Below are 19650 nucleotides of genomic sequence, written 5' to 3' on the forward strand. Positions count from 1 at the left end.
AGTCATAACATTGATACTAATCTCAGAAAAATGTTCTCAAAAAAAAAAAAAGACTAACAACATGATTGTCCTAAAATACTGGTGTTTGACTCAGTTCAGAAGTAACACAAGTCTGCAACATCATCCTTGTTACATGTACATGAATGCTGTATTGTGAGTAAGCAGTGATAGTGGGCCTGTTCCAGGGCTTTACAGAGGTCTCTGAATCAATCTGTGCTCTTCTTTGTCTGCTCTCTGACACAGGCTCATTCCTGTTCCCTGGCAGGGATTTCATCTTTGGCTCGACAGGAGCTGTGGTGCTCCCAAAGACCCATTGCATGGTGAGAGGAGTGAGACGAGAGTAGTCTGTCCATGATAAGGATCTCCCTTAGGCACTTGGAGCTGAAAGAGGACACACCTGGTGTGCTGTTTGTCACCAGGATGTTGTATATCGATCCTGTTGTACATGTGAGGGCCTTAAAAAAAAAAAAAATACAACTTCACTCTCTGTTAGTGATTGTGCTTAGAGAGTTGTTGAAATGCTACTTGAAATCGTTATGTATTATATATCTGCCCTCTGGGTCAAACCAGCATCAGCTTCCTCAAAAGGTGTGTGAAGAAAGCGTGTATTAATATTTCCTTGTAACATTGAACCGATACATGCGTTAGCCTCAAAACTGTGAAGCTCTACAAAAGCATTTTTAATATTTCTAAATAAATTCAGAACCTGGTATGCAGATGAGATTTAGCTAAGTAGAAAGAACTTTCCCATGTTTATCACCAATAATGTTTAAAACATCTGAACACTTTGAAATAATATAAAAATATTCCTATTGAACTTGATGAAAAGCATCATGCTCTGTCATGCATATATTCTGAACTGTGTCAGAGGCTGTAAATATAGCCATAAGCCACCAAGCAAAATATTTAAGTGTTCTTGAGGCATGTCCTCATGCATAAGATTGCAGCGATACACCTTGGGAAACACACACTTGTTTATTTCGCTCGTTCTCTATAGGCAAACAGGCTCTGACCCCAGCAATTACCAGGGCAGAGGAGAAGCTGATCTTTAAAGGCAGGACCACCACGCACGGTGTGGGGTGGGTCGCGGTGAAAGGACCCAGCCCTTCCTCGGTTGACCCCAGGCCGTCCTGCTCAGTGGCTGCCTTCGCCTCTTAAATATGCACACTTGCACAACCTCAAAGATGTATGGGAAAAAAAGAGAGAAGTACGGTATCAGGTTGCAGGGGGGAAATCTTGAAAATTAGAGAGACCAAAGTTGGAGGCTCCTCTGTGTTGGGGGGCTGTTAACAATGGCGGCTTTCTGCCAGAGTGGGACTTCAAAGGCCTGCTGAATGACTGCTCTGAGTTACACTTTGTTGTAGATCACTGAGGAAACTCACAGATGTTGTTCTCATACGAGACACCATTATAGCAGTTCGAGTAGCCTCCAGCGCTCTTTCTCGCTCCCTCTCTGAGCAGACTTGTGGGAGACAGATGCGGAACCTGCCCTCTCTCTCACTCCCAGTCCGGGGGAATAGAATTTAAAATTAAGCTGATACGTTTCACATTGCCCTTCACTGCCTCCGAGTTGCACTTCACACTGTCGATTTAATTTAAATCACATTTAAGGCATGACTAAATTCAACTTTAACCAAAAACATAATGCGTTTCAACAGAATGTTTGCCTCTGCATTGTTGCCCTCGATAAAGTTAAATATTTCCTGAAATAACTGATAAGCTGGTTGAGTCCCAAATATGATTTTATTTTACACTCAGATGTGAATGTGAATCTGCGTTTAAAGCTATCGCCTGTGTGTGTGTGTGTGTGTGTGTGTGTGTTTTTGTCTTTTAATGACGGACGGTGTCATTTTACTCTTAATTAGTGTGCCGGACTGAAATAAAAACAATGCGAAACAAAGCCTGAAGGAAGTGTGCATTCCACCTTTAAAAATGTACGCAGCTTCAGTGCGCTCTATCTTTACCTGCTGCGCTCTCTCAAAGTGCTGGCAAAGTTGTGCGGTAGATAGTGTGACATTTTGTGCTGAAATTCATGGAGTTTCACCTCCACTTTTTTCCAGTGTCAATTTAGATTGTGTGGGACCCATCGGAAGAGCTCGGTACCATGTTCAATATCGGCCTCCTCAGGCTTTTACTGACACATGTTCATAGATGTTCATCAGCAACTGAAGCACTGCTTACTTACCAGCATGTTTCATTTCTGGAGGTTAATCATCCTTTCTGGACTCCTGTTGGAAACTAAGGATTTGTCCTTGGGTTATCCTCATTAAAATGGTTTGTCTCGGATTGTGTTAAAGAAATTCTGAGATCCTGCTGTTAACCGTTTTATGTGCTGTACTTAACTTTTTAAACTTTGTATCTCATTACAGATTGCCTTCTTTGAACCTGCATCCGTCGGCCGGGATAGATGTATTTTACATGAAACTGCAGCCTGATCTCCAGCGGAACACTGATGCGTTTTGTAGGAATGGTTATTAAAACTGTTATTTGAATTATGCGTTTACGTTCAGTCTTTTTTTTTTTAAGAGTCATCAGCACTATTGTGATGAGCTGTGACTTGTGCTATTACTTTGAATTTGAAAGTTTACAATTATATATTTTAAATCAAATGACACTATAGTGTAAATAATGATATGACTTTTTACAGTAATGCAAATGTCAGTTTTCTTTAAAGATTTGTCTACATTTTTCTGAGATCCTATCCATGCCTGTATGTTTCAATGCCTTCTCTATCTAAATGTTTGGAGTATTCTGCAAAATAAACTATGGCTATACAATTAAGTACAAATCAGAAAATGTGTATTCCAGAAGTTTAATTTTATTACTGAATAAAAATGAGTAAAAGTAAAAACATACAAAATATATAGATCAGCAAGTATTTTACACAAAATCTGGAAAATGAAATATATAACATTGAATATTTTACACATTCGTATTGTTTTAAATACAGAGGTCTTAATGAAAGTTCTAACTGTAACTGAAATAAGTCTACAGAATAACTTCTTAGTATGGTAAATTTTAAGTTCTTTGAATATAAATGTTTTATTAGATATAAACTACAATACCTGACATTCCTTGTCAAATTGTATCAATAGCTGCTGTAAAACTAAAATTCAAATTAAGAATAACTTGTCAAATTACATACACTGGTAAAACACTTTTTTTTATACCTTTTTCCATTTATTGGTGAGTAACAAAAGTAACTTGTACAGCTTTTAATAATTTATGAATTATTCACTTTTGAAACTGCACCACAGTTTTTCTATAAATAGGAAATTTGCCATATACTGAATCAGATATTGAAATGCATCAAGCCAGTTAAGTAGTTACAAAAAATCGTAATTCCACCAGAAGGCTTCCTTGGTAAATATTACAAAAGAATTTATATATGATATCTAATTTAACAGAATGTAATAGCTGATCATGTATAAGAAAAAATGTAACAATATGCAAAAAATTTTGAGCCAGGATGGTGGCACAGTGGGCTGTGTGATTTGATGCAAGTTTGACCCCTGCTCAGTCACTGTGGAGTTTGTATGTTCCCTTTGTGTTTGTGTTTGTGTCCGTTTCCTCCCACACCGCAAGGACATGTGTTTGAGGTGAACTGGTGGCTGAACTGTACATAGTGTATGTATTTGTGTTTCACTGCTCTTCTGTAATGACTGTAGGGAGTTCAGTGAAGTCCAACACTGCAAGTCACTTTGAGGAAAAGCACCTGCTAAATGAATAGAAATAAGTGACCACAATGATAGCCATGATCTCCTTCTCTACTCTGCAGGCCAGTGTGAAAAAAGCTTTGCTTACCTCATTCTGTAATGGTGTTACAAACTCACTGAACTGCCAACTTTTCTGGTTACACTGCGTTCCATTCACAACAATGGAAGTGTCACACTTTCATGCCTTAATGTCAGAAACTCCAGTTTAGGACTAGAGGAGAGCCTAGTTAGGGGAGAGGTGCATCATTACAAACTGGCATTATTCTCCATCTGACTTTGGTGTTACAAAGTGTCTTTGTTTTGAGTCACATTACGGCAAATTGACGTGTTCAGCTGATGATATTTATCAATGTGCTGCACGGATTGGCGGAAGAGTGTTGTATGAAAACAAGGTAAAACAAACATCAGAAATCCTCACTGCATATCCCAATATGAGAATCAGTACTGTGTTCCTGACATAACTTAAATGTTTTATTCACTTTGCAAACTCTTGTCTAAAGAAGCAATCTTTTTTGTAGTTATGTCGAAATTTAGTAGTTATACAACATTGTCAAATTACACTACCGCACCAATACACATACAATTAAAACTAATTTTTTGCAGGAATAAATATTAGGCTATTGAATCTCTAGTATGCAGAGTTACATGATGTACAATGATGATTAACCAGAATTTAGCTGACACCTTTGTCCATGGTCATTTACAATTCTAGATACACTAATCCCCCTTCAAGGATACAGCCATTAACACACTCGCTGACACGTATACACATTAAGGGTAATTTAGATTCCCCATTTCACCTAAAACACGTGCCTTTGGATCATGGGAGGAAACCAGAGCACTGGAGGGAAACCTACATGAATGCAGTGAGATCATGCAAACTCCACACAGGCTGAGTTGGATTTAAACCCTTCTGCCTTTTGAGCCTGTGTGGAATATTTTCCATATGCTCTGAAAAACATAAAGGCATCAGCTAACCTTTTTTTTGTATATAATGAGATATTTGTTCACGGAAAACATGGAACCATTAAATACCTCCTATCCTTTAGAGCACTGCAGACAGGAAACAATTTCCATATTTGCATTAAGCACGAGGCTCCACGTGGCTCATTTCAGTGTGGCCTTAAACATTTATTTAAACACTCTTCTGCCAGGAGCTGGTGCATATACTGGGGTTCACCTGCATACCTTGGGGGATCATTTCAGAAAATGTGCTTTACAGTTATTTAAACACCACATTTGCTCTCCAGTGTGAAGTATTCGTAGCACTTCTAAGAAATGGTTTGTGGAGTGTTTTTCCAGCTCAAGTGCAGTGCCGCTCGGCCTGTTCTTGTGAATGAAGGGAGCCCCGCACCCTGGGAGAGCCCTTGGCGGCACACTAATCCTCCAAGAAAGAAACCCATCTGATTCATCATCTAGCTCCCCAATCCTCCGAGAGCAGGGCCACTGTTTTCTGTAGCAAAGTCAGATAAAGATATCACCGGGGCGTTTAACGCTTCCCTGTTGGCTCAAAGTGCCGTTTCCTCCACTTGTCTTCAATCATTTTGCATTTTTCATTTATTCATCTAGCTGATGCTTTTCTCTAAAGCGACTTCCAATGTTAGGCTGATGTCATTTTCAGGAATTTTATTGCGTGTCAGAAGAAGTGGTGCTTTGTAACGATCTTTAAAATTCACAGAATGTCTGATGCATATTAGGGTCAACTTAATCTCCGCACCGGGGTATAAGCAGTTTTGTTTGTTTGTTTGTTTGTTTAGACTTGGTTCCTGGATCTTGTCCAACTGGAAGCTGGTAAGCCTGTTCAAGGTGGAGAGACATGATGAGGATCAGGACACTTTTTTTACACGTTCCTGAGAATGGGAACTCCACTGACGAAACAATTTCGAGAACCAGAGGAGAGGAACCAACTTTTTTGTCCGAATGAATCTAGCGTCTCGTTTTATTTTATCTGCGGTCACTGCGTAGTTACCGTTGGCGGCCGCTTCCTACCCAACTGTAATGTTCCGTGAACGTCCCTCAGACCTGATGAGTATATTTGTGTAGTTATTTGTGCGCCTCGTCCTCAGACGTGGGGCTTTAAACGTAAAGGTCTTAATGAAAACCAGGAGACCAAACAGGCTTCGTTTAAATCTGTGTAATTTTCACTTTAAGACGCGATTTAAAGCTGAATGACTAATGGTAACTACAGAAGAAGGAAGTAAACAGACTTCAGATCAAAGGCATCATTAAATATTTAGCTCCCCATTTGGGATGGAACAGTTACACAAGCAGAAAAAAATGCAATATACGTTTGCATATTTACCGTTGCATAAATCGTTTCTTTTAGGATGAACGCCAGTTCAAAATTCCAATCTTGTTTGTTTTTCGTGCAAAAAAAAAAGTGCATTTCAGTTCTATACGTCATACAAAACAGTAGAACGCAGACAACACAGACGAGGTTAACTTTGTGTCGAGTCATTTTTTTGATCCCTTTAGCTTCTCCCTTTGGCGTGAACTTATCAAAGAGCCACGTACTAGAAGATCTGCGGAGATAACTGTCACATTGTCTCACAAGGCTCCGCTACAAATCCTTCATTACAAAAAGTGGGGATCAGATGACTGGAGCGTCCAATAGCGGGGTCTCCGGGCGGCGTGGGGGTCTTTGATCAAGAAAATCCAATTATTTGTGTATATACATTTCCCACATAGTGATTACTTCATTAATTGTCCCGCCTTTATCTCCTCCCTTCCCATCCCCCCCTAATAATCATTTCTTTTATCCAGACCAACAAACACACCATAGGAGCTTTGTGGATTCAAAGGATTTGCTTTCCCCTCTCAAAGAGCCGCTATTCTTTGATGATTGGGCAGCGGAGAACTTCAAAGTAATAAATCTTATTTCTGACTGGCTGGCGGCCCACCAAAGTCCTTATCACATTCTAAGAAGTGATCCCTCACTCTTCAGATGGTCCAAGGATATCTCACGGAGAAGGAGCGCACGAGGGAAAGCTTTTTTCTGCTCAAAGATATTTTCGGTTGTTGTGAAGTCTCTGAAAACATTTTTTTTTGAGATTTTGAAAAAAGAGAAAGGAAGGAAAACAACAAGAGGAGAAGTTGGTCATGGCAGCAGTGGCTGTACTGCGGAATGACACGCTGCAGGCGTTTCTCCAGGTTTGTTTACCGTGTTTTTTATATCGTTTTTCTCCGATGCGCCAAATTTAGGAAGCAGAGCTGACATCTCTTCGGTGTCTAACTGTGTTTCTTAGTTCCTTTACGAGCAGCTGCCCTTCACTGCATGTCCCAAACAATGTATAATTACATGTTGATACTCGAATGGATAACAAGTTGTGTTTCTGCACCTGGCAACGAAATCTGATACGGAAAAAAAAAACGTCTCTCTCTCTCTCACTTGTGAACTTCTACTTTGTTTGTGCTGTATTTCCCGGTGCGTTTTAGCAGCCCTTCTAGCTGATCGTCGCTCATCATGCGGTCACCGTGAGTTCGCCACGTGTGTGAGCAAACCAAGTTGCAGAAGAGAGATAAAGTTGTAACTTATATATTATATTGTTGTTGATGCGCAGGATCGCACCCCCAACTCCTCTCCGGAGACCACCAAACACTCCCCACTGGCGCTGCTGGCCGCCACCTGCAACAGGATCGGTCACCACCACCACGGATCGGGAACCGGCGACTTCCTGCAGGTGCAGTACGACACGACCCTCGGCTCGCCGTCGCGCATCTTCCACCCGTGGAGTAACGAAGGGACGCCGCAGTCCGGTCTCTCCGGCAACTCCGCTCTCGGACTATCGCCCAAGTCTCAGCTGTCCGCGCACATCCAGTCCTCCTTCGCCCCCCACCACGAACTGCCCCTCACCCCTCCGGCGGACCCCACCTATCCGTATGACTTCTCTCCGGTGAAGATGATGCCATGTTCCATGCAGTCGCTGCAATCGAGCTGCCCACCCACGTACGTCCCCGCTGTTACCTACGCAGCGCCCACCCCCATGCCCCCCGCCATGCCCGCCTTCGTCCCCGCACACTCCGGCCTTATCCACCAGCAGCCCCGGCAACTGTCCCCGCACCCGGGGGAGGACATTCCGTGGTGGAGCCTCCAGCAGGGCAACGCGGTGGGCCACCCGTCGTCGCTCGGATCCCACCGATTCCCTCTGCAGAGGAGTTTGGTGCTGGGACACTCGGATTTTGCGCAGTACCAGACTCAGCTGGCCGCCCTGCTGCACACCAAGTCGCCCCTGGCCACCGCCCGCAGGTGCCGCAGGTGCCGCTGTCCCAACTGCCAGTCGTCGAGCTCCAGCAGCGAGGAGCCCGGCAAGAAGAAGCAGCACATCTGCCACATCCCGGGCTGCGGGAAGGTCTACGGCAAAACGTCGCACCTGAAGGCGCACCTGCGCTGGCACTCCGGCGAGAGACCCTTCGTGTGTAACTGGCTCTTCTGCGGAAAGAGCTTCACGAGGTCGGACGAGCTGCAGAGACACCTGCGGACACACACCGGGGAGAAGAGGTTCGTGTGTCCGGACTGCTGCAAGCGCTTCATGCGGAGCGACCACCTGGCGAAACACGTGAAAACGCACCAGAACAAAAAGAGCAAAGTGCAGGACAAGAGCGTGGAGCACGTGAAGAGGGAAAACACGAGGAGCATGTAGCGTGGATGGTGGCAAGAAAAGGAGCAGGCTAGTATGTGTGCAATACGAATATATGTCCCTCCCTAACTAAGTTCTCCACGGACACGTTGCAGAGACAGGAGGAACTAAGTAAGTGACTCGCTGGAATATGGTCAGTGACGGGTCTCCTCTGGGGATCTGCTGCCCGCCTGGCTTGTACAGTCTGTGTAAATATCATCATGCCGTGGCTGGGGCGTCCACGGCAAAACTTTCCACCTCAGCCGGTGTCTCTCCTTCTCTCTCTATATCTTCTTGACTTGTTGTAAAAGCCGAAAACACAGCTTCTGAACTGGACTTCGGCGGAAGATCGCGTCTCTATTCGGAAAAGTTCGAGCTTTTGTTCAATGAAACAAGTGTCCTGTATTGGCCTCCTGCGGGCTCTGAGCATGCTGATGTTAAAATGACCCAAAAACTGTGTGACAATAAAGTACGGCTTTATGATCCTTTGCCCACGATCCGGCGATTGTCCTTGAACAGCGGTTACGAGTCAACTTCTCCCGCCATAAACTGCCGCAAACTAGACATAACTTAATATTCACGTTTATTAATTTAGCTGACGCTTTTCTCCGAAGCAAATTACGATGTTAAGGTTATAGTTATTATACTTAATCGTTTGTACAGCGGGGTTGTTTTACTGGAGCAATTTAGGGTAAGTATCTTGCTCAAGGGTACCACGGCCGGAGGTGGGGATCGAACCTGCAACCTTTGGGTCGCGCTAACCACTACGCTCCTTGTCCCCTAAACATGTAAGGGAAGAGTCAGAAACGTAATTCCAAGGTTATCCTATGGTTAATTTACATTTCTTCCACTTTTACTCTTTTCATTTTAAATCTTTATTTCTTTCGTCCATTGATACATATCCAAAAACAAATCTAATACACTTCAGGCTTTTTTTTTCCTTCATTTTCCTGATGAAAAGATTTCACGGACAAATCTGTGAAATCGGACACAAGTGGAATTTCAGAGAGACAGTTCTAAATAAACCTCAGGCTACAGAGACTTAAGTATAGCCGTTTTTTTTTATGATATCACCTTCGTTTGCGTTACGCTGCACTTTGCTGGAAAATATTTCAATAACAAAGATACCAAATGAAAAAAATATATATTCCAATTTTGTTTTATGTTACATCTGTTTTCTAAATACTTTTCCGTACTAGATTGGCTCAGTCGGACTGGATTAAAGATAATTATTGAACAAGGGTTTCGCGATTCACTTCTGCCTTGTGACTACAGTACTCTAGTGTCACATTTATTTGTGTAATTTAATAGCTCATCTCACACATATTTAATAATATGAGGTCAGTTCATTACATAACGCGTGCGCTGTGCTGTTAAACAACTCCTGGGACCCTGGAGCGAAGGGTCACAACACTATTATGTGTGACAGAAAGTACAGTGTGCAGGATGGAAAATGAGTGTGTGCTGAAATCCAAGTGATGCATTTTAATTGTTATTTCTTGTATTCTTTTGTGTTGTGTGGTTTCTGATATGACACCTGTTGCGGCTGAAACGGCCAGTTGAGTTAAACACAGCAATTTAGTAAAAGGGATGTGAAGACAGCCTTGAATTATCCGACATTCTCAGATTGTGTCATCAGTTCAGATGATGCTTATTTTTATTCTATTCAAAAGTGTATCGGTTTATTATACGGCGAGACGTTTCACTGGAGCAGTTAATGCCAAGTATCTTCTCTAAGTACATATTTAAGTGAATAAATAGGTGACTGTTGCAGGCATCATCGTTTAAACCTGTTCACACCTTGGCTTAAAGATTTATGTAGAATTATTAATGACACGTGGCATTTTTATTTCGGTGCAGGAATGTAGCCTGGTAACATGATGAAGGTCTGGGGTTCGAGTCTGACCCCTGCCTTGAGTCTTATCCCGAATTGATGATGTGAACACTCCTGCATGGGTAAATCAGAGTAAAAAAGTTGCGTATTTTACTTTGTAAGTAGCCTTGCGTCAGCTCAATAATATAAAGGTAGTAACATTTTTTACTGCGATAAACCGGTGTCTCACCCATGTGGCACCCTCACCCTGTCCTGTCTCGCGCCCTCTGCTTTCGGAATAGGCTCCGGACCAGCGTGAACCTACACAGGACAAACAGTTTATGGAAATGGAGAATAAATAATAATTTAGTGCATCAAAGCACAGAAACTCGAAGGACTCAAATGAGAGCTCATCAGTGTGTCGCCTGCCTTGACACGCGCGAGAACTTGGGTTAAACCTTCCAGCCTTACAGCTGCGCCCCCTATTGATTCTTGATCATTGCTGACAGTCTGGGTAACGGACGCTCTATCGCATTCAGCTGAAGTTTGACCTGGCGGCTCAATTTTAGTCTTCCTTATGCATCTCATCAACAACCGACAATACAGCTGCAGCATCTGTGAAGTAAAATTTTAGTGGAAAAAAAGTTCATTTTTGTTTAATTAAGCTGGCGAGCTGTAAATTCAGTACGGCTCCCTGTACAATCATATCATAGGGAAGAATTGAGGCCGGCCGGGTCTTGTAAAAAGTGATCATATCATATGTGGGGGGGGGGGGGCGGTGGCGCAGTGGGTTGGACCACAGTCCTGCTCTCCGGCGGGTCTGGGGTTCGAGTCCCCCTTGGGGTGCCTTGCGGCGGACTGGCATCCCGTCCTAGGTGTGTCCCTTACGCCCTGTGTTATCGGGTTGGCTCCGGTTCCCTGCGACCCCGTATGGGACAAGCGGTTCTGAAAATGTGTGTGTGTGTGATCATATGTGCTCTTTTTACCGATGCTCTTCTCCCTTCTCCTTTCAAGTTTCATTCAATTTCATGTCATTCTCCTTCAATGTGAGTTTATTATTATTTACCCATTTCCACAGATGGGTATTTTTCATTCCGTTGAAGCAGAGTACAGTACTGTGTGGCACTAGACTCTAGACTAGAGCGGGAGCGGGACTGAGGGCCAATGGGGACATAAATAAGCGCGATTATGATGCCAAGCGCCGCCCCCAGTGTCTCAGACCCGAAGCCCGACCGACAAAGTGGACCGAAGAAGGAGCCGGACGTCCTCCGAAAGACGTGTTGAGCGAACGCTCGCACGGCATCTTCGGGATTCCGGTGGAAAACGCGCAGGACGCAGCGGGGTTGCTAAGTAACACGACGCAGTTGCTATGCTATACAGCGCGGTTGCTGGGCGGCACAGACAAGTGAAGTCTAAGTCGCGCAACAAAGTTGCTGCGAAACCAGAGCTCGTTGAGTTCGCGTTGCTGCGGCGCCTCGGAGTTTCCTACGAACTTTTCATTTGCTGCTCAAGCAGCACCTGCTTTACACACCGCATCGTGTGCGGCAAGCTGCGCACCTGGATACCTGGCAGCTGCATTTGAACCGCAAAGCAAAGTAGCTTGAGTGAGTGATACGGGCCGCGGAACACAAGAGTTGTGTGCGGTAAAACACGGGTAAACCGGGCCTTCGCTCATTGCCGTCCACGCGTCACGCGTACCGCGGAAGGTAGCGGGACATAAATCACGCTAAGGTTCTTAGCTGAATATTTGAGTGGACGCTGTGTTTAGGGTAGATAAATGTGTTGCTAAATCAGAGCTCCCCTCTCGGTACATGATGATTTCTTACTCCTTCGGCCACAACAGCACACAGTCAGCGGCGTTGCAGTTACACATAGAGGTGTCTCTCAGTATATAATTAATAACCTAATGTCATGTTACACTCAGTCTTAGTCTTCAGTCGTCCCTTGTGACCGTTTGTTTATGTTAATGAGTGATGGTAGGGAATATAATATTCTGACAACCTTGTATGAATAACATTTGAAAGAACGGCTGGAAACCCACAACCCAAAGGGTAAGAGTTCATACTTTTCTAGATCTCCTCTTTTGCATCAAATCCTTCTGGCATTTAGATAATTCATGATGAGGGAGTTTCTTGTTCTTGTGATTACAGAGGACTAGAGACTTGTGGGGTGAACCAGTGGTTAACAACTTGTGTGAGTTATTGTGGGGACCAAAGATTTACAGTACAACACACACACACACACACACATATATATATATATATATATATATATATATATATATTTAGGGGCCCATTAAGCTTTTCTGGAACATTGGGAAGAAATACTTCATATTATACTTCAAGTGTAAACTCACTTGTGGACAAATGTATTAGTGACTAACCAGTCCTGGTTTCCTAGTGGTTACACTCCTGCCTTCCTGATTCAATATACACTAAAAATTGCAGCTCCCCTTAATACATTGTTAAATGATGTCCTTCTAAAATGTTGCATTTCTTCCTACTTTTTGTACTCTTGTTATGGTTCAGATCAGGTCTTAGGGAGGGCTTGTTTTGGATAAACATAAAACCATAGCTTCATAACAAAAAACAAAGCTTCTGCCTTGCTCTACAGAACAGTTTTTTGAGAAACATCCCATTGGCCAAAAGAGCAAACGATTAATTCCCAGCAGCAAAGCCCACTGCTTTCACACCAGTGCTTCCACTGGGCCTTAATGCCAGGAAGAATGTTTTCTCTATGTACTGGCTCCTCATAGCTAGGACCAGAACTTATTATCATTTATTAATTTACCTGATGGTTTTCTCCAAAGTCACGTTCAGTTGTTCATCCCTTTAGACCATGGGGTAAATGTTACTCTTTTTTTTACATTTACATTTATTGATGTAGCAGACACTTTTCTCCAAAGCAACGTACATCTCAGCGAAATACAATTTGTGAATTACGTTAAGAGAAAGAGACATGGTTGCAGACATGTGATTCTTAAGTAAACCTAGTTTGTTACTTTCCACTTGATGCACTTGTGCATAAAACACAGGATAGATGAATCCTGATAACCTGATACTTGACCAATTCACTTTTATTATTGATCATCGACACTCAGGAACCCCAGACAAGACCTGTATACATTGTGGATGCAAAGTGAATTAGTCCATTTCTCACTCTTTTAGTTTTTAGGTGCATTTTACTACCAACTAACTGCTGGGATGGAAGAGTGGGTCGCCTGTTCTCCGAAAAAGAAAAATTATCAAAAATATAAGGGTTAAGAAATTTCAATTAAGAATGAAATAAATAAATTGTTAATAATAATAATGGGATAATATTTAATAGGACAGTTGTAAATTTATGGAAGTAACTGACATTCGGTATTCTCAAAGCTTTTTGTAAACAGTCTATCACAAAGTGTCCTTACAGTATGTTCCACCTTAGGCAAACATCTTTGGAAGTGCTGTTGGGACCTGGAGTAAACTGTGGTTATAAGGCACACGGGGGAAACTTTTCAACACTACTAATACTTAGCAGAGGAATTGGGAAACCATCACTGAGTGTGTGCAGTTATGTTGTCATTTGCTTTTTTCACTGTAAAAGCCATTTATATCCAGTCTTTGACAGCAAAGCTATCATTTTCAACCTTATTCCCAGTCAAAAATTTTGATTAAAAAAAAGTTTCTAATGTAATGTGGTTGTTTTATCATGTACACAGGACATGTTTTGTATTCCTCTGAAAATGTTTTGTGTCTAATTTAAGTTTTTCAATTTTATATTTTTATATTTTAATACTAGAGAAGACTGCAGACTTTGCAGTTACTTCAAAGGATAATTTCTTCTCAAGTTTTATAATTGTATTTACATACTTCGATAGCTTTACTTTTCCAGTACTGCAAATGCTTTTAAAAAAATCATAGATTCACAATTTAGACTTATACATTTTTGCTAAAAAATAATTTATCTGAGCACATCTGGTCAGGATGAGTGTACTGGATGTTCAGATTGAAAATTTCTGTCTTCAAAGTCCTTTTGTGAAATAAGTGATAATGTTGGGTTATTTTTCAGATGTGCATGCTCAAAGTACTAAATACTGGGGGTCAGCTCTTCATAATTATTACCAACAATTGTTTCTGTTCACATTAACTGTAATAAATAAATACTAATTATTTTTATTTTTCTATGAAAAGAACATGAACAAAGCAATGAAAGCAGTTAGTGTGCATTTCCACCTTGTGCGTCCCTAAAAACTAGAAGCTTTCTTTCTTTAAAATTTCCTATTAGATATTTGGAAGGCCAAGGATAACCTGATTCTTTCATACTTATTTGAATTTTACATATTTTTAGTTGTCATTTTTTCCACCTCCTGCATAAAATCTATTATAATAATATGGTTTTTTGCTTTTATGTGTAGCCTGTGAAATTAAACGAATTTTACATTTATTTTATGCTATCTTAAGCTTTACAAAAATAGTTAAATATCTGATGATGTCAGTCAGAGCAGAGACTGTTGCCTTCGGTCCTGTAAGACGAGGTATGTATTATGTGCTCGTTTTCATTATAACCTCCTTTATTTGTAGAGGAGTGCGAGAAAGTGTGTGCACATTGTGTTTTTACAGTGCGATCCTCACCATTGAAGTTAGCAGTTCACATCTTCACAAACAAGAAATTTGTGAGAATACAGCTTGTCACTCTGTCTTTGAACAGTCTAAAGCATGACCTTTAATTGCTAATATATCCTTCTCTGAATACAAATATCCAGTTTATGGGTCACTCCTCTAAATTTCAGTGGCTGGCAGTGTTTATGTGTATATTAATCGCAAAATAAATATGGTACAAATGAGAAGGAGGTGGAAGAAAAAGCGTAGCCTGAGATGTGTGAAGACAGTATTCAGTATGTGAACTTTTAAATCCAAAAACCCAATTTATTATCCCATTGTGATTAAAGAACTTTCAGCAGTGTGAAGAAAGCAACCCACGGAAGCCACTAAATAGTAGACATGGGCTTTGTCCGCCACTGATTGCCTTTAAACCCTTCCAGAAAGCGATAGTTATTAAATTCTCTATATCTCCGGAATTATGGGAAGCCTGTGAGAGTGCAAGCGTGGCTATAAATAATGGGCGTCTCACTCGCACAGAAGCTGTTTGCAGATGAGCACCTCTCCTCACAGTCGATTGTTGCCTCTAAAAGAAGGGATTGTTCGACCTGCTGCGATGCAGCGTTTGCTTTCAGAAATGGTGTCTGTGCAGTGTCGGTAGGAATCTCTCAGTCAACAAGTTTGTTAGCTGGACCCCAAATAATTTTGCTTTAATCAAGGATTTAATGTATTTTACTAAATAAACAAACTGACCCTCTTCCAGAACGAATTTCAGTGTTGCTCTTCTTCAGCTTAACTTACGCTATAGTTAATGTTTAGAATAAACTGCAGAAATTAATGCATTTTGTGAACTACGTAATAAACTATGATTTCTGCCTAAACTATCGTGTTATGTGTTGAGAGAGATGCTAATAGGTATGTCTGCTGCGCAGGCCTTGCAGTTCTACTTTTTTGCAGAATTCATCTGATGAAGGAGATCTTAGTCCTGTAAGATATGATTTAAATCCATCAAAAGTCACCTCTAGCATGTAAAGGATGTAGAATGTATGGGATTTAACTTTTTTTTTTATGTGCAGAGCACAAAACATGTAGTGTACTGTTTCTTACTATCAGTCTTCTCCGAGGCCTGCGTTGAGTCCAAGTACAGCTAGAATCCACCTATGTTTCCACACAAGAGAGCAACTGGTAAACACCCTTTCAAGTGGTGTTTTCCCTGAAGAGGGTGTCCCGGGGGATTAACCTAGTGGACATGTTCCAGCGTGATTGATGACGAGGATTGTGCAGGAGGACAGCGGTGCTGCAGAGACTCCTGCAGTGCCAAGACTGTGTCCCTTCCTGGAGGTGGTGCATCACCGGCTGCCTTATGGGGTGTAGCTGCGTAATGAGTGGAAAATGTGCATGAGGACGGGTTGCCTGCTCGTCAATACTCTAATAAATTACTTTTTATTGAATATCATTTCAGGACTGAAAAATTTGCAGTGGAACCCATTCCCAAGTAGCAGGCCTTGATGGACACCATTAATAAAAAATCAAAACCGTCCATTCCTGACTTTACAGGTACTAAAGATTTTACCGATTTGTCAGGACACCTGAACTGTTGAATCTTTGACCTCTGGCAAAGGTTATATATTTCCACATTTTATATTTTGATGTATCGGTCTGACTGCCCTTCTGTGTACTCCTGACTTTCTCAGTGTATTTTTGAGTACAATGGTCAGTGCTCACAAACAACTTGTGGTGTTTTATGGCACAGCAGCATAAAGTAGTCAATGGTATTTAGTTAGAGGTATTCCTTATATATAAGGGCATTTAACATTACAAATGTGACTGCGACGCTGCTCAGGACAAACAGTTATTGACATTTGATGGGTGGATTACAAATTTGAAAGAGTTCTAGCAGTATACTGGGCATTTACCCAGAAAATCCAAACATTTATTAAATGTAAAAATGTTAAACTGAGTGAATGAGTTTCATTTCATATACCAATGGGACTTCCTGCCGGAATACATTTTGACATGAGTAGCTTCTCACCGTCTTCCTTCCTTCTTTGCTTAAAATGTGGTTTTAAATGTCCACCTGTTACCACAATCACACACACACACACACACACACACACATTTTCGGAACCGCTTGTCCCATAAGGGGTCGCGGGGAACCGGAGCCTACTCGGCAACACAGGGCGTAAGGCCAGAGGGGGAAGGGACACACCCAGAACGGGACGCCAGTCCGTCGCAAGGCACCCCAAGCGGGACTTGAACCCCAGACCCACTGGAGAGCAGGACCTGGTCCAACCCACCGCGCCACCACGCCCCCCTCTTTACCACAATCACTTTTTTTCTTAAATTTTCACATATACGCATGACCGTAACAGAGGGCAGATATTATCGGAAATACTCCTAACATCTTTATGTGGTGGCAGAGGACACCCCACAACCGGAAAGGGCGACGCAGCCCGCTGACGACGACAGAGGCTGTGACAAAGAGACACCTAAGGCTCCTTTCCAGCTGTTTGCTGAGGTAAAGGAAATGTGTAGAAGTGCATTTCTTCATTTAAGAACTACTGCCAAAGTAAGGGTGGTTGGGGGATTACGCGGAGGCAACGCCCGTCATCGTCGTCATCGCAAGTGTTTTCAAAAGTCAAGCTTTGCAGGTTCACCTGGTTGAATATGGCTGAGCGTATCGTCTGGAACCTCTGACCTTCCGTGTGTTGCCTTTCTTTTTCAGTTCCTGAAGTCGGTTATGGGGAAAGACTACACCCGTGCTCACAAACTGTGTCGGATGAGTACGTCCGTGCAATTTCTCCCTTCGTTGCCTTCTAAAGTTAAAATGAAATGACGTGTATGTTGGTTCTTGCACTTGTCTGTTTTTAAACGTTTGAACAACATTACAGTTAATATAGCCGTTGTCTTGGCCCTCTTGCTAGTCGTGTTCATTACATTTTCTCATATTCAGCATCTGCCACACAAGTGTTAATGGGTTAAAAGCCTCTGAAATGGCTGTTAGTTCTATATTATCTATGCTTCTCATGTAAAGAAGGCAGCACTTTGTAAAATTCATTATGAAAGTGGATCAATATTGCCCCATTACGCTTTATTTGTGCAATGTTCTTAAATCCTGTGGCTGTCCAATACAGCAACGTCGACGCGAGACAATCCTATTTAAGACTGTAAACCAACAGTTCAATTATGCTGTATAATTATTTGTTTATACGAGTCGGAGTACCACTGTCACCAGGTGAGTTTCGCACCGCTTACTGCAAGGGCTTCTCTGCGAGTCGGGTTTGTGGAACACGATTATCCCATTGTAGTGTGTGAATGTGCTTTGCGTGACATATCTAACAATTGCACTTTCCAAATGCTCTTTTCATCTGCCACGGGGCCTATGAAAAGATTAATTTCATTCCCTTTTTTGATATTATGCTTTCAGTTCTTATTTATGAGCCTGAGAACCCAGAGGCCAAACAATTTATTCCCCTCATTGAAGAGAAGTTACAGATGGGTAAGATGGAAGACTGTTATCTGTTCCTCATAGATCAAATCGCCTTTCCATCTTTGCTTTACTGAGGGACTGCTTTTAACTTATTACAGAAACCTTTTAATTTTGTTATTGTTTGATTGTCACATATTCACAATCATTCCATCTAGTTTTTTGCTGCATTTTAAACCCTGAAAAAGAGCAATTTACATTTTTATGAGAAAATTAAAAGATTATCCTTTTGCATATTTTAATTGACTTTTCAGGAAGAAATTTTGCATGGCACTTAACCATGCAAAATTTTTAATTGGCTTTTAAATTTGACAAGTTACATGCAGCCAAAAAGCGATGTCTTAGGTCAAGTAAGTACTTCACCCAGTTTGTATTTGAAGAAAGTTACTCCAAATTGAAAAGTTTTGAATACGGCCCACGTTTCTTCTTAACCCTAATCTATGAGATGTACATCACTTTGGAGAAAAGCTTCTGCTAAATGAATAAATGTAAAGGTACATCCAAGGAAATTTTCTTCTGACTTCTGACAATTCTGTGGTCACATATCATGCATTTATACAGTGCATTACTTTATGTATTAATATGCCTTGATTGATAAATCTGATCATTTGAAGAATTTCACAGAATATGAAGTCAAAACTGTGCTGTCCTGTTTTTATATGGCATTTTAAGCAGTCTCTATTTTCTTTCTGTGTAAATGTGAATTTGGTAATAAATCTATAAATGGCATTGAAGTTAATAGTGGAGGTTACATCTGAAGTTTAATGTTTTGTGTCACTTGCCCAGTGCTCTTGTGTGTGCAGAAAGCTGTATATGTGACACTAACCCCCAAATGTCACATTTAGAGCAGGAGGAAGGGTGGCGGGAGGAAGACGAGGACTCAGATGTCAGTGAAGAAAGTGAGAACATGAGTGACTCGAGCTGCAGCAGTACTGACAATGAGGCAGTGTACTCCGAAAGCTCGGCAGAGGAAGAGGAGCGAAGCTAGCAAACTTGGATCAGCCAGTGTTTTTGGGGCCACAAGTACACACCGCTGTGGCATTTTCCTTCTGTATCTCGGCTGTTTTTTCTCTCAGTCTGATTATTGTAAACAGAAATTCATGAGTGGCAGGTGCGGTGGTGCAGTGGGTTTAGCCAGGGCCTGCTCTCCGGTGGGTCTGGGGTTCGAGTCCCGCTTGGGGTGCCTTGTGACGGACTGGCGTCCCATCCTGGGTGTGTCCCCTCCAGCCTTATACCCTGTGTTGCTGGGTTAGGCTCCGGTTTGCCACGAGCGGCTTCAACTGTGTGTCTGAGAAATTCCTGAATGTTAATGTACAACCAGTAAAAAAAAGAAACTTTCATTATAGTAAATCAGAAGTGTTAAAGTGTTGGTTTCTGTTTTGATTCTTGTTTCCTTAGGTTCCACAGGGACAGCCTGGTGGTGTAGTGAGTACTGCTA

The 19650-nt window shown here is 41.9% G+C and overlaps 3 protein-coding genes across 5 annotated transcripts in view; all 3 read left to right on the forward strand.

Moving 5' to 3' along the window:
- Nucleotides 1-2448, forward strand: part of myo3b (myosin IIIB) — a 51496-nt gene extending 49048 nt beyond the window's left edge. Inside the window, exon 24 of the mRNA XM_029256584.1 lies at nucleotides 2370-2448. The gene's annotated coding sequence lies outside the window, so the exon portion shown is untranslated. The remainder of the gene's footprint in view (nucleotides 1-2369) is intronic.
- Nucleotides 2449-6573: 4125 nt separating this feature from the next.
- On the forward strand, nucleotides 6574-8775 carry LOC108920658 (transcription factor Sp5-like). Its single transcript, XM_018729560.2, has 2 exons — nucleotides 6574-6866; nucleotides 7277-8775. The coding sequence occupies exons 1-2, from the start codon at nucleotides 6816-6818 to the stop codon at nucleotides 8354-8356; spliced, it is 1131 nt and encodes a 376-aa protein (XP_018585076.2). The 5' UTR covers nucleotides 6574-6815; the 3' UTR covers nucleotides 8357-8775.
- A 2786-nt stretch (nucleotides 8776-11561) lies between these two features.
- erich2 (glutamate-rich 2) lies at nucleotides 11562-19381 on the forward strand. 3 transcript variants are annotated; one of them, XM_018729530.2, is made up of 6 exons: nucleotides 11562-12196; nucleotides 16188-16282; nucleotides 17146-17243; nucleotides 17451-17508; nucleotides 18153-18224; nucleotides 19058-19381. In XM_018729530.2, exons 2-6 carry the CDS (start codon nucleotides 16234-16236, stop codon nucleotides 19198-19200), a joined length of 420 nt encoding a protein of 139 aa, XP_018585046.1. In that variant the 5' UTR covers nucleotides 11562-12196; nucleotides 16188-16233; the 3' UTR covers nucleotides 19201-19381. The 3 variants fall into 3 exon arrangements, with proteins under 3 accessions (XP_018585046.1, XP_018585045.1, XP_018585044.1); XM_018729529.2 differs by having other exon boundaries at nucleotides 11562-11749; XM_018729528.2 differs by lacking the exon at nucleotides 11562-12196 and having other exon boundaries at nucleotides 14544-16282.
- The last annotated feature ends 269 nt before the right edge of the window (nucleotides 19382-19650 follow it).

Source organism: Scleropages formosus, chromosome 12, assembly GCF_900964775.1.
Source record: "Scleropages formosus chromosome 12, fSclFor1.1, whole genome shotgun sequence".
NCBI classification, from domain to species: domain Eukaryota; kingdom Metazoa; phylum Chordata; class Actinopteri; order Osteoglossiformes; family Osteoglossidae; genus Scleropages; species Scleropages formosus.

Excerpts from the sequence above, each read along its gene's own strand:
- LOC108920658 (XM_018729560.2), top strand. The coding sequence starts at position 6,816 with ATGGCAGCAGTGGCTGTACTGCGGAATGACACGCTGCAGGCGTTTCTC. Across the intron at positions 6,867-7,276 it reads CGCTGCAGGCGTTTCTCCAG|GATCGCACCCCCAACTCCTC; the intron begins GTTTGTTTACCG and ends GTTGATGCGCAG.
- erich2 (XM_018729530.2), top strand. The coding sequence starts at position 16,234 with ATGGACACCATTAATAAAAAATCAAAACCGTCCATTCCTGACTTTACA. Across the intron at positions 17,244-17,450 it reads CTTTCCAGCTGTTTGCTGAG|TTCCTGAAGTCGGTTATGGG; the intron begins GTAAAGGAAATG and ends TTTCTTTTTCAG. Across the intron at positions 18,225-19,057 it reads TGAAGAGAAGTTACAGATGG|AGCAGGAGGAAGGGTGGCGG; the intron begins GTAAGATGGAAG and ends TGTCACATTTAG.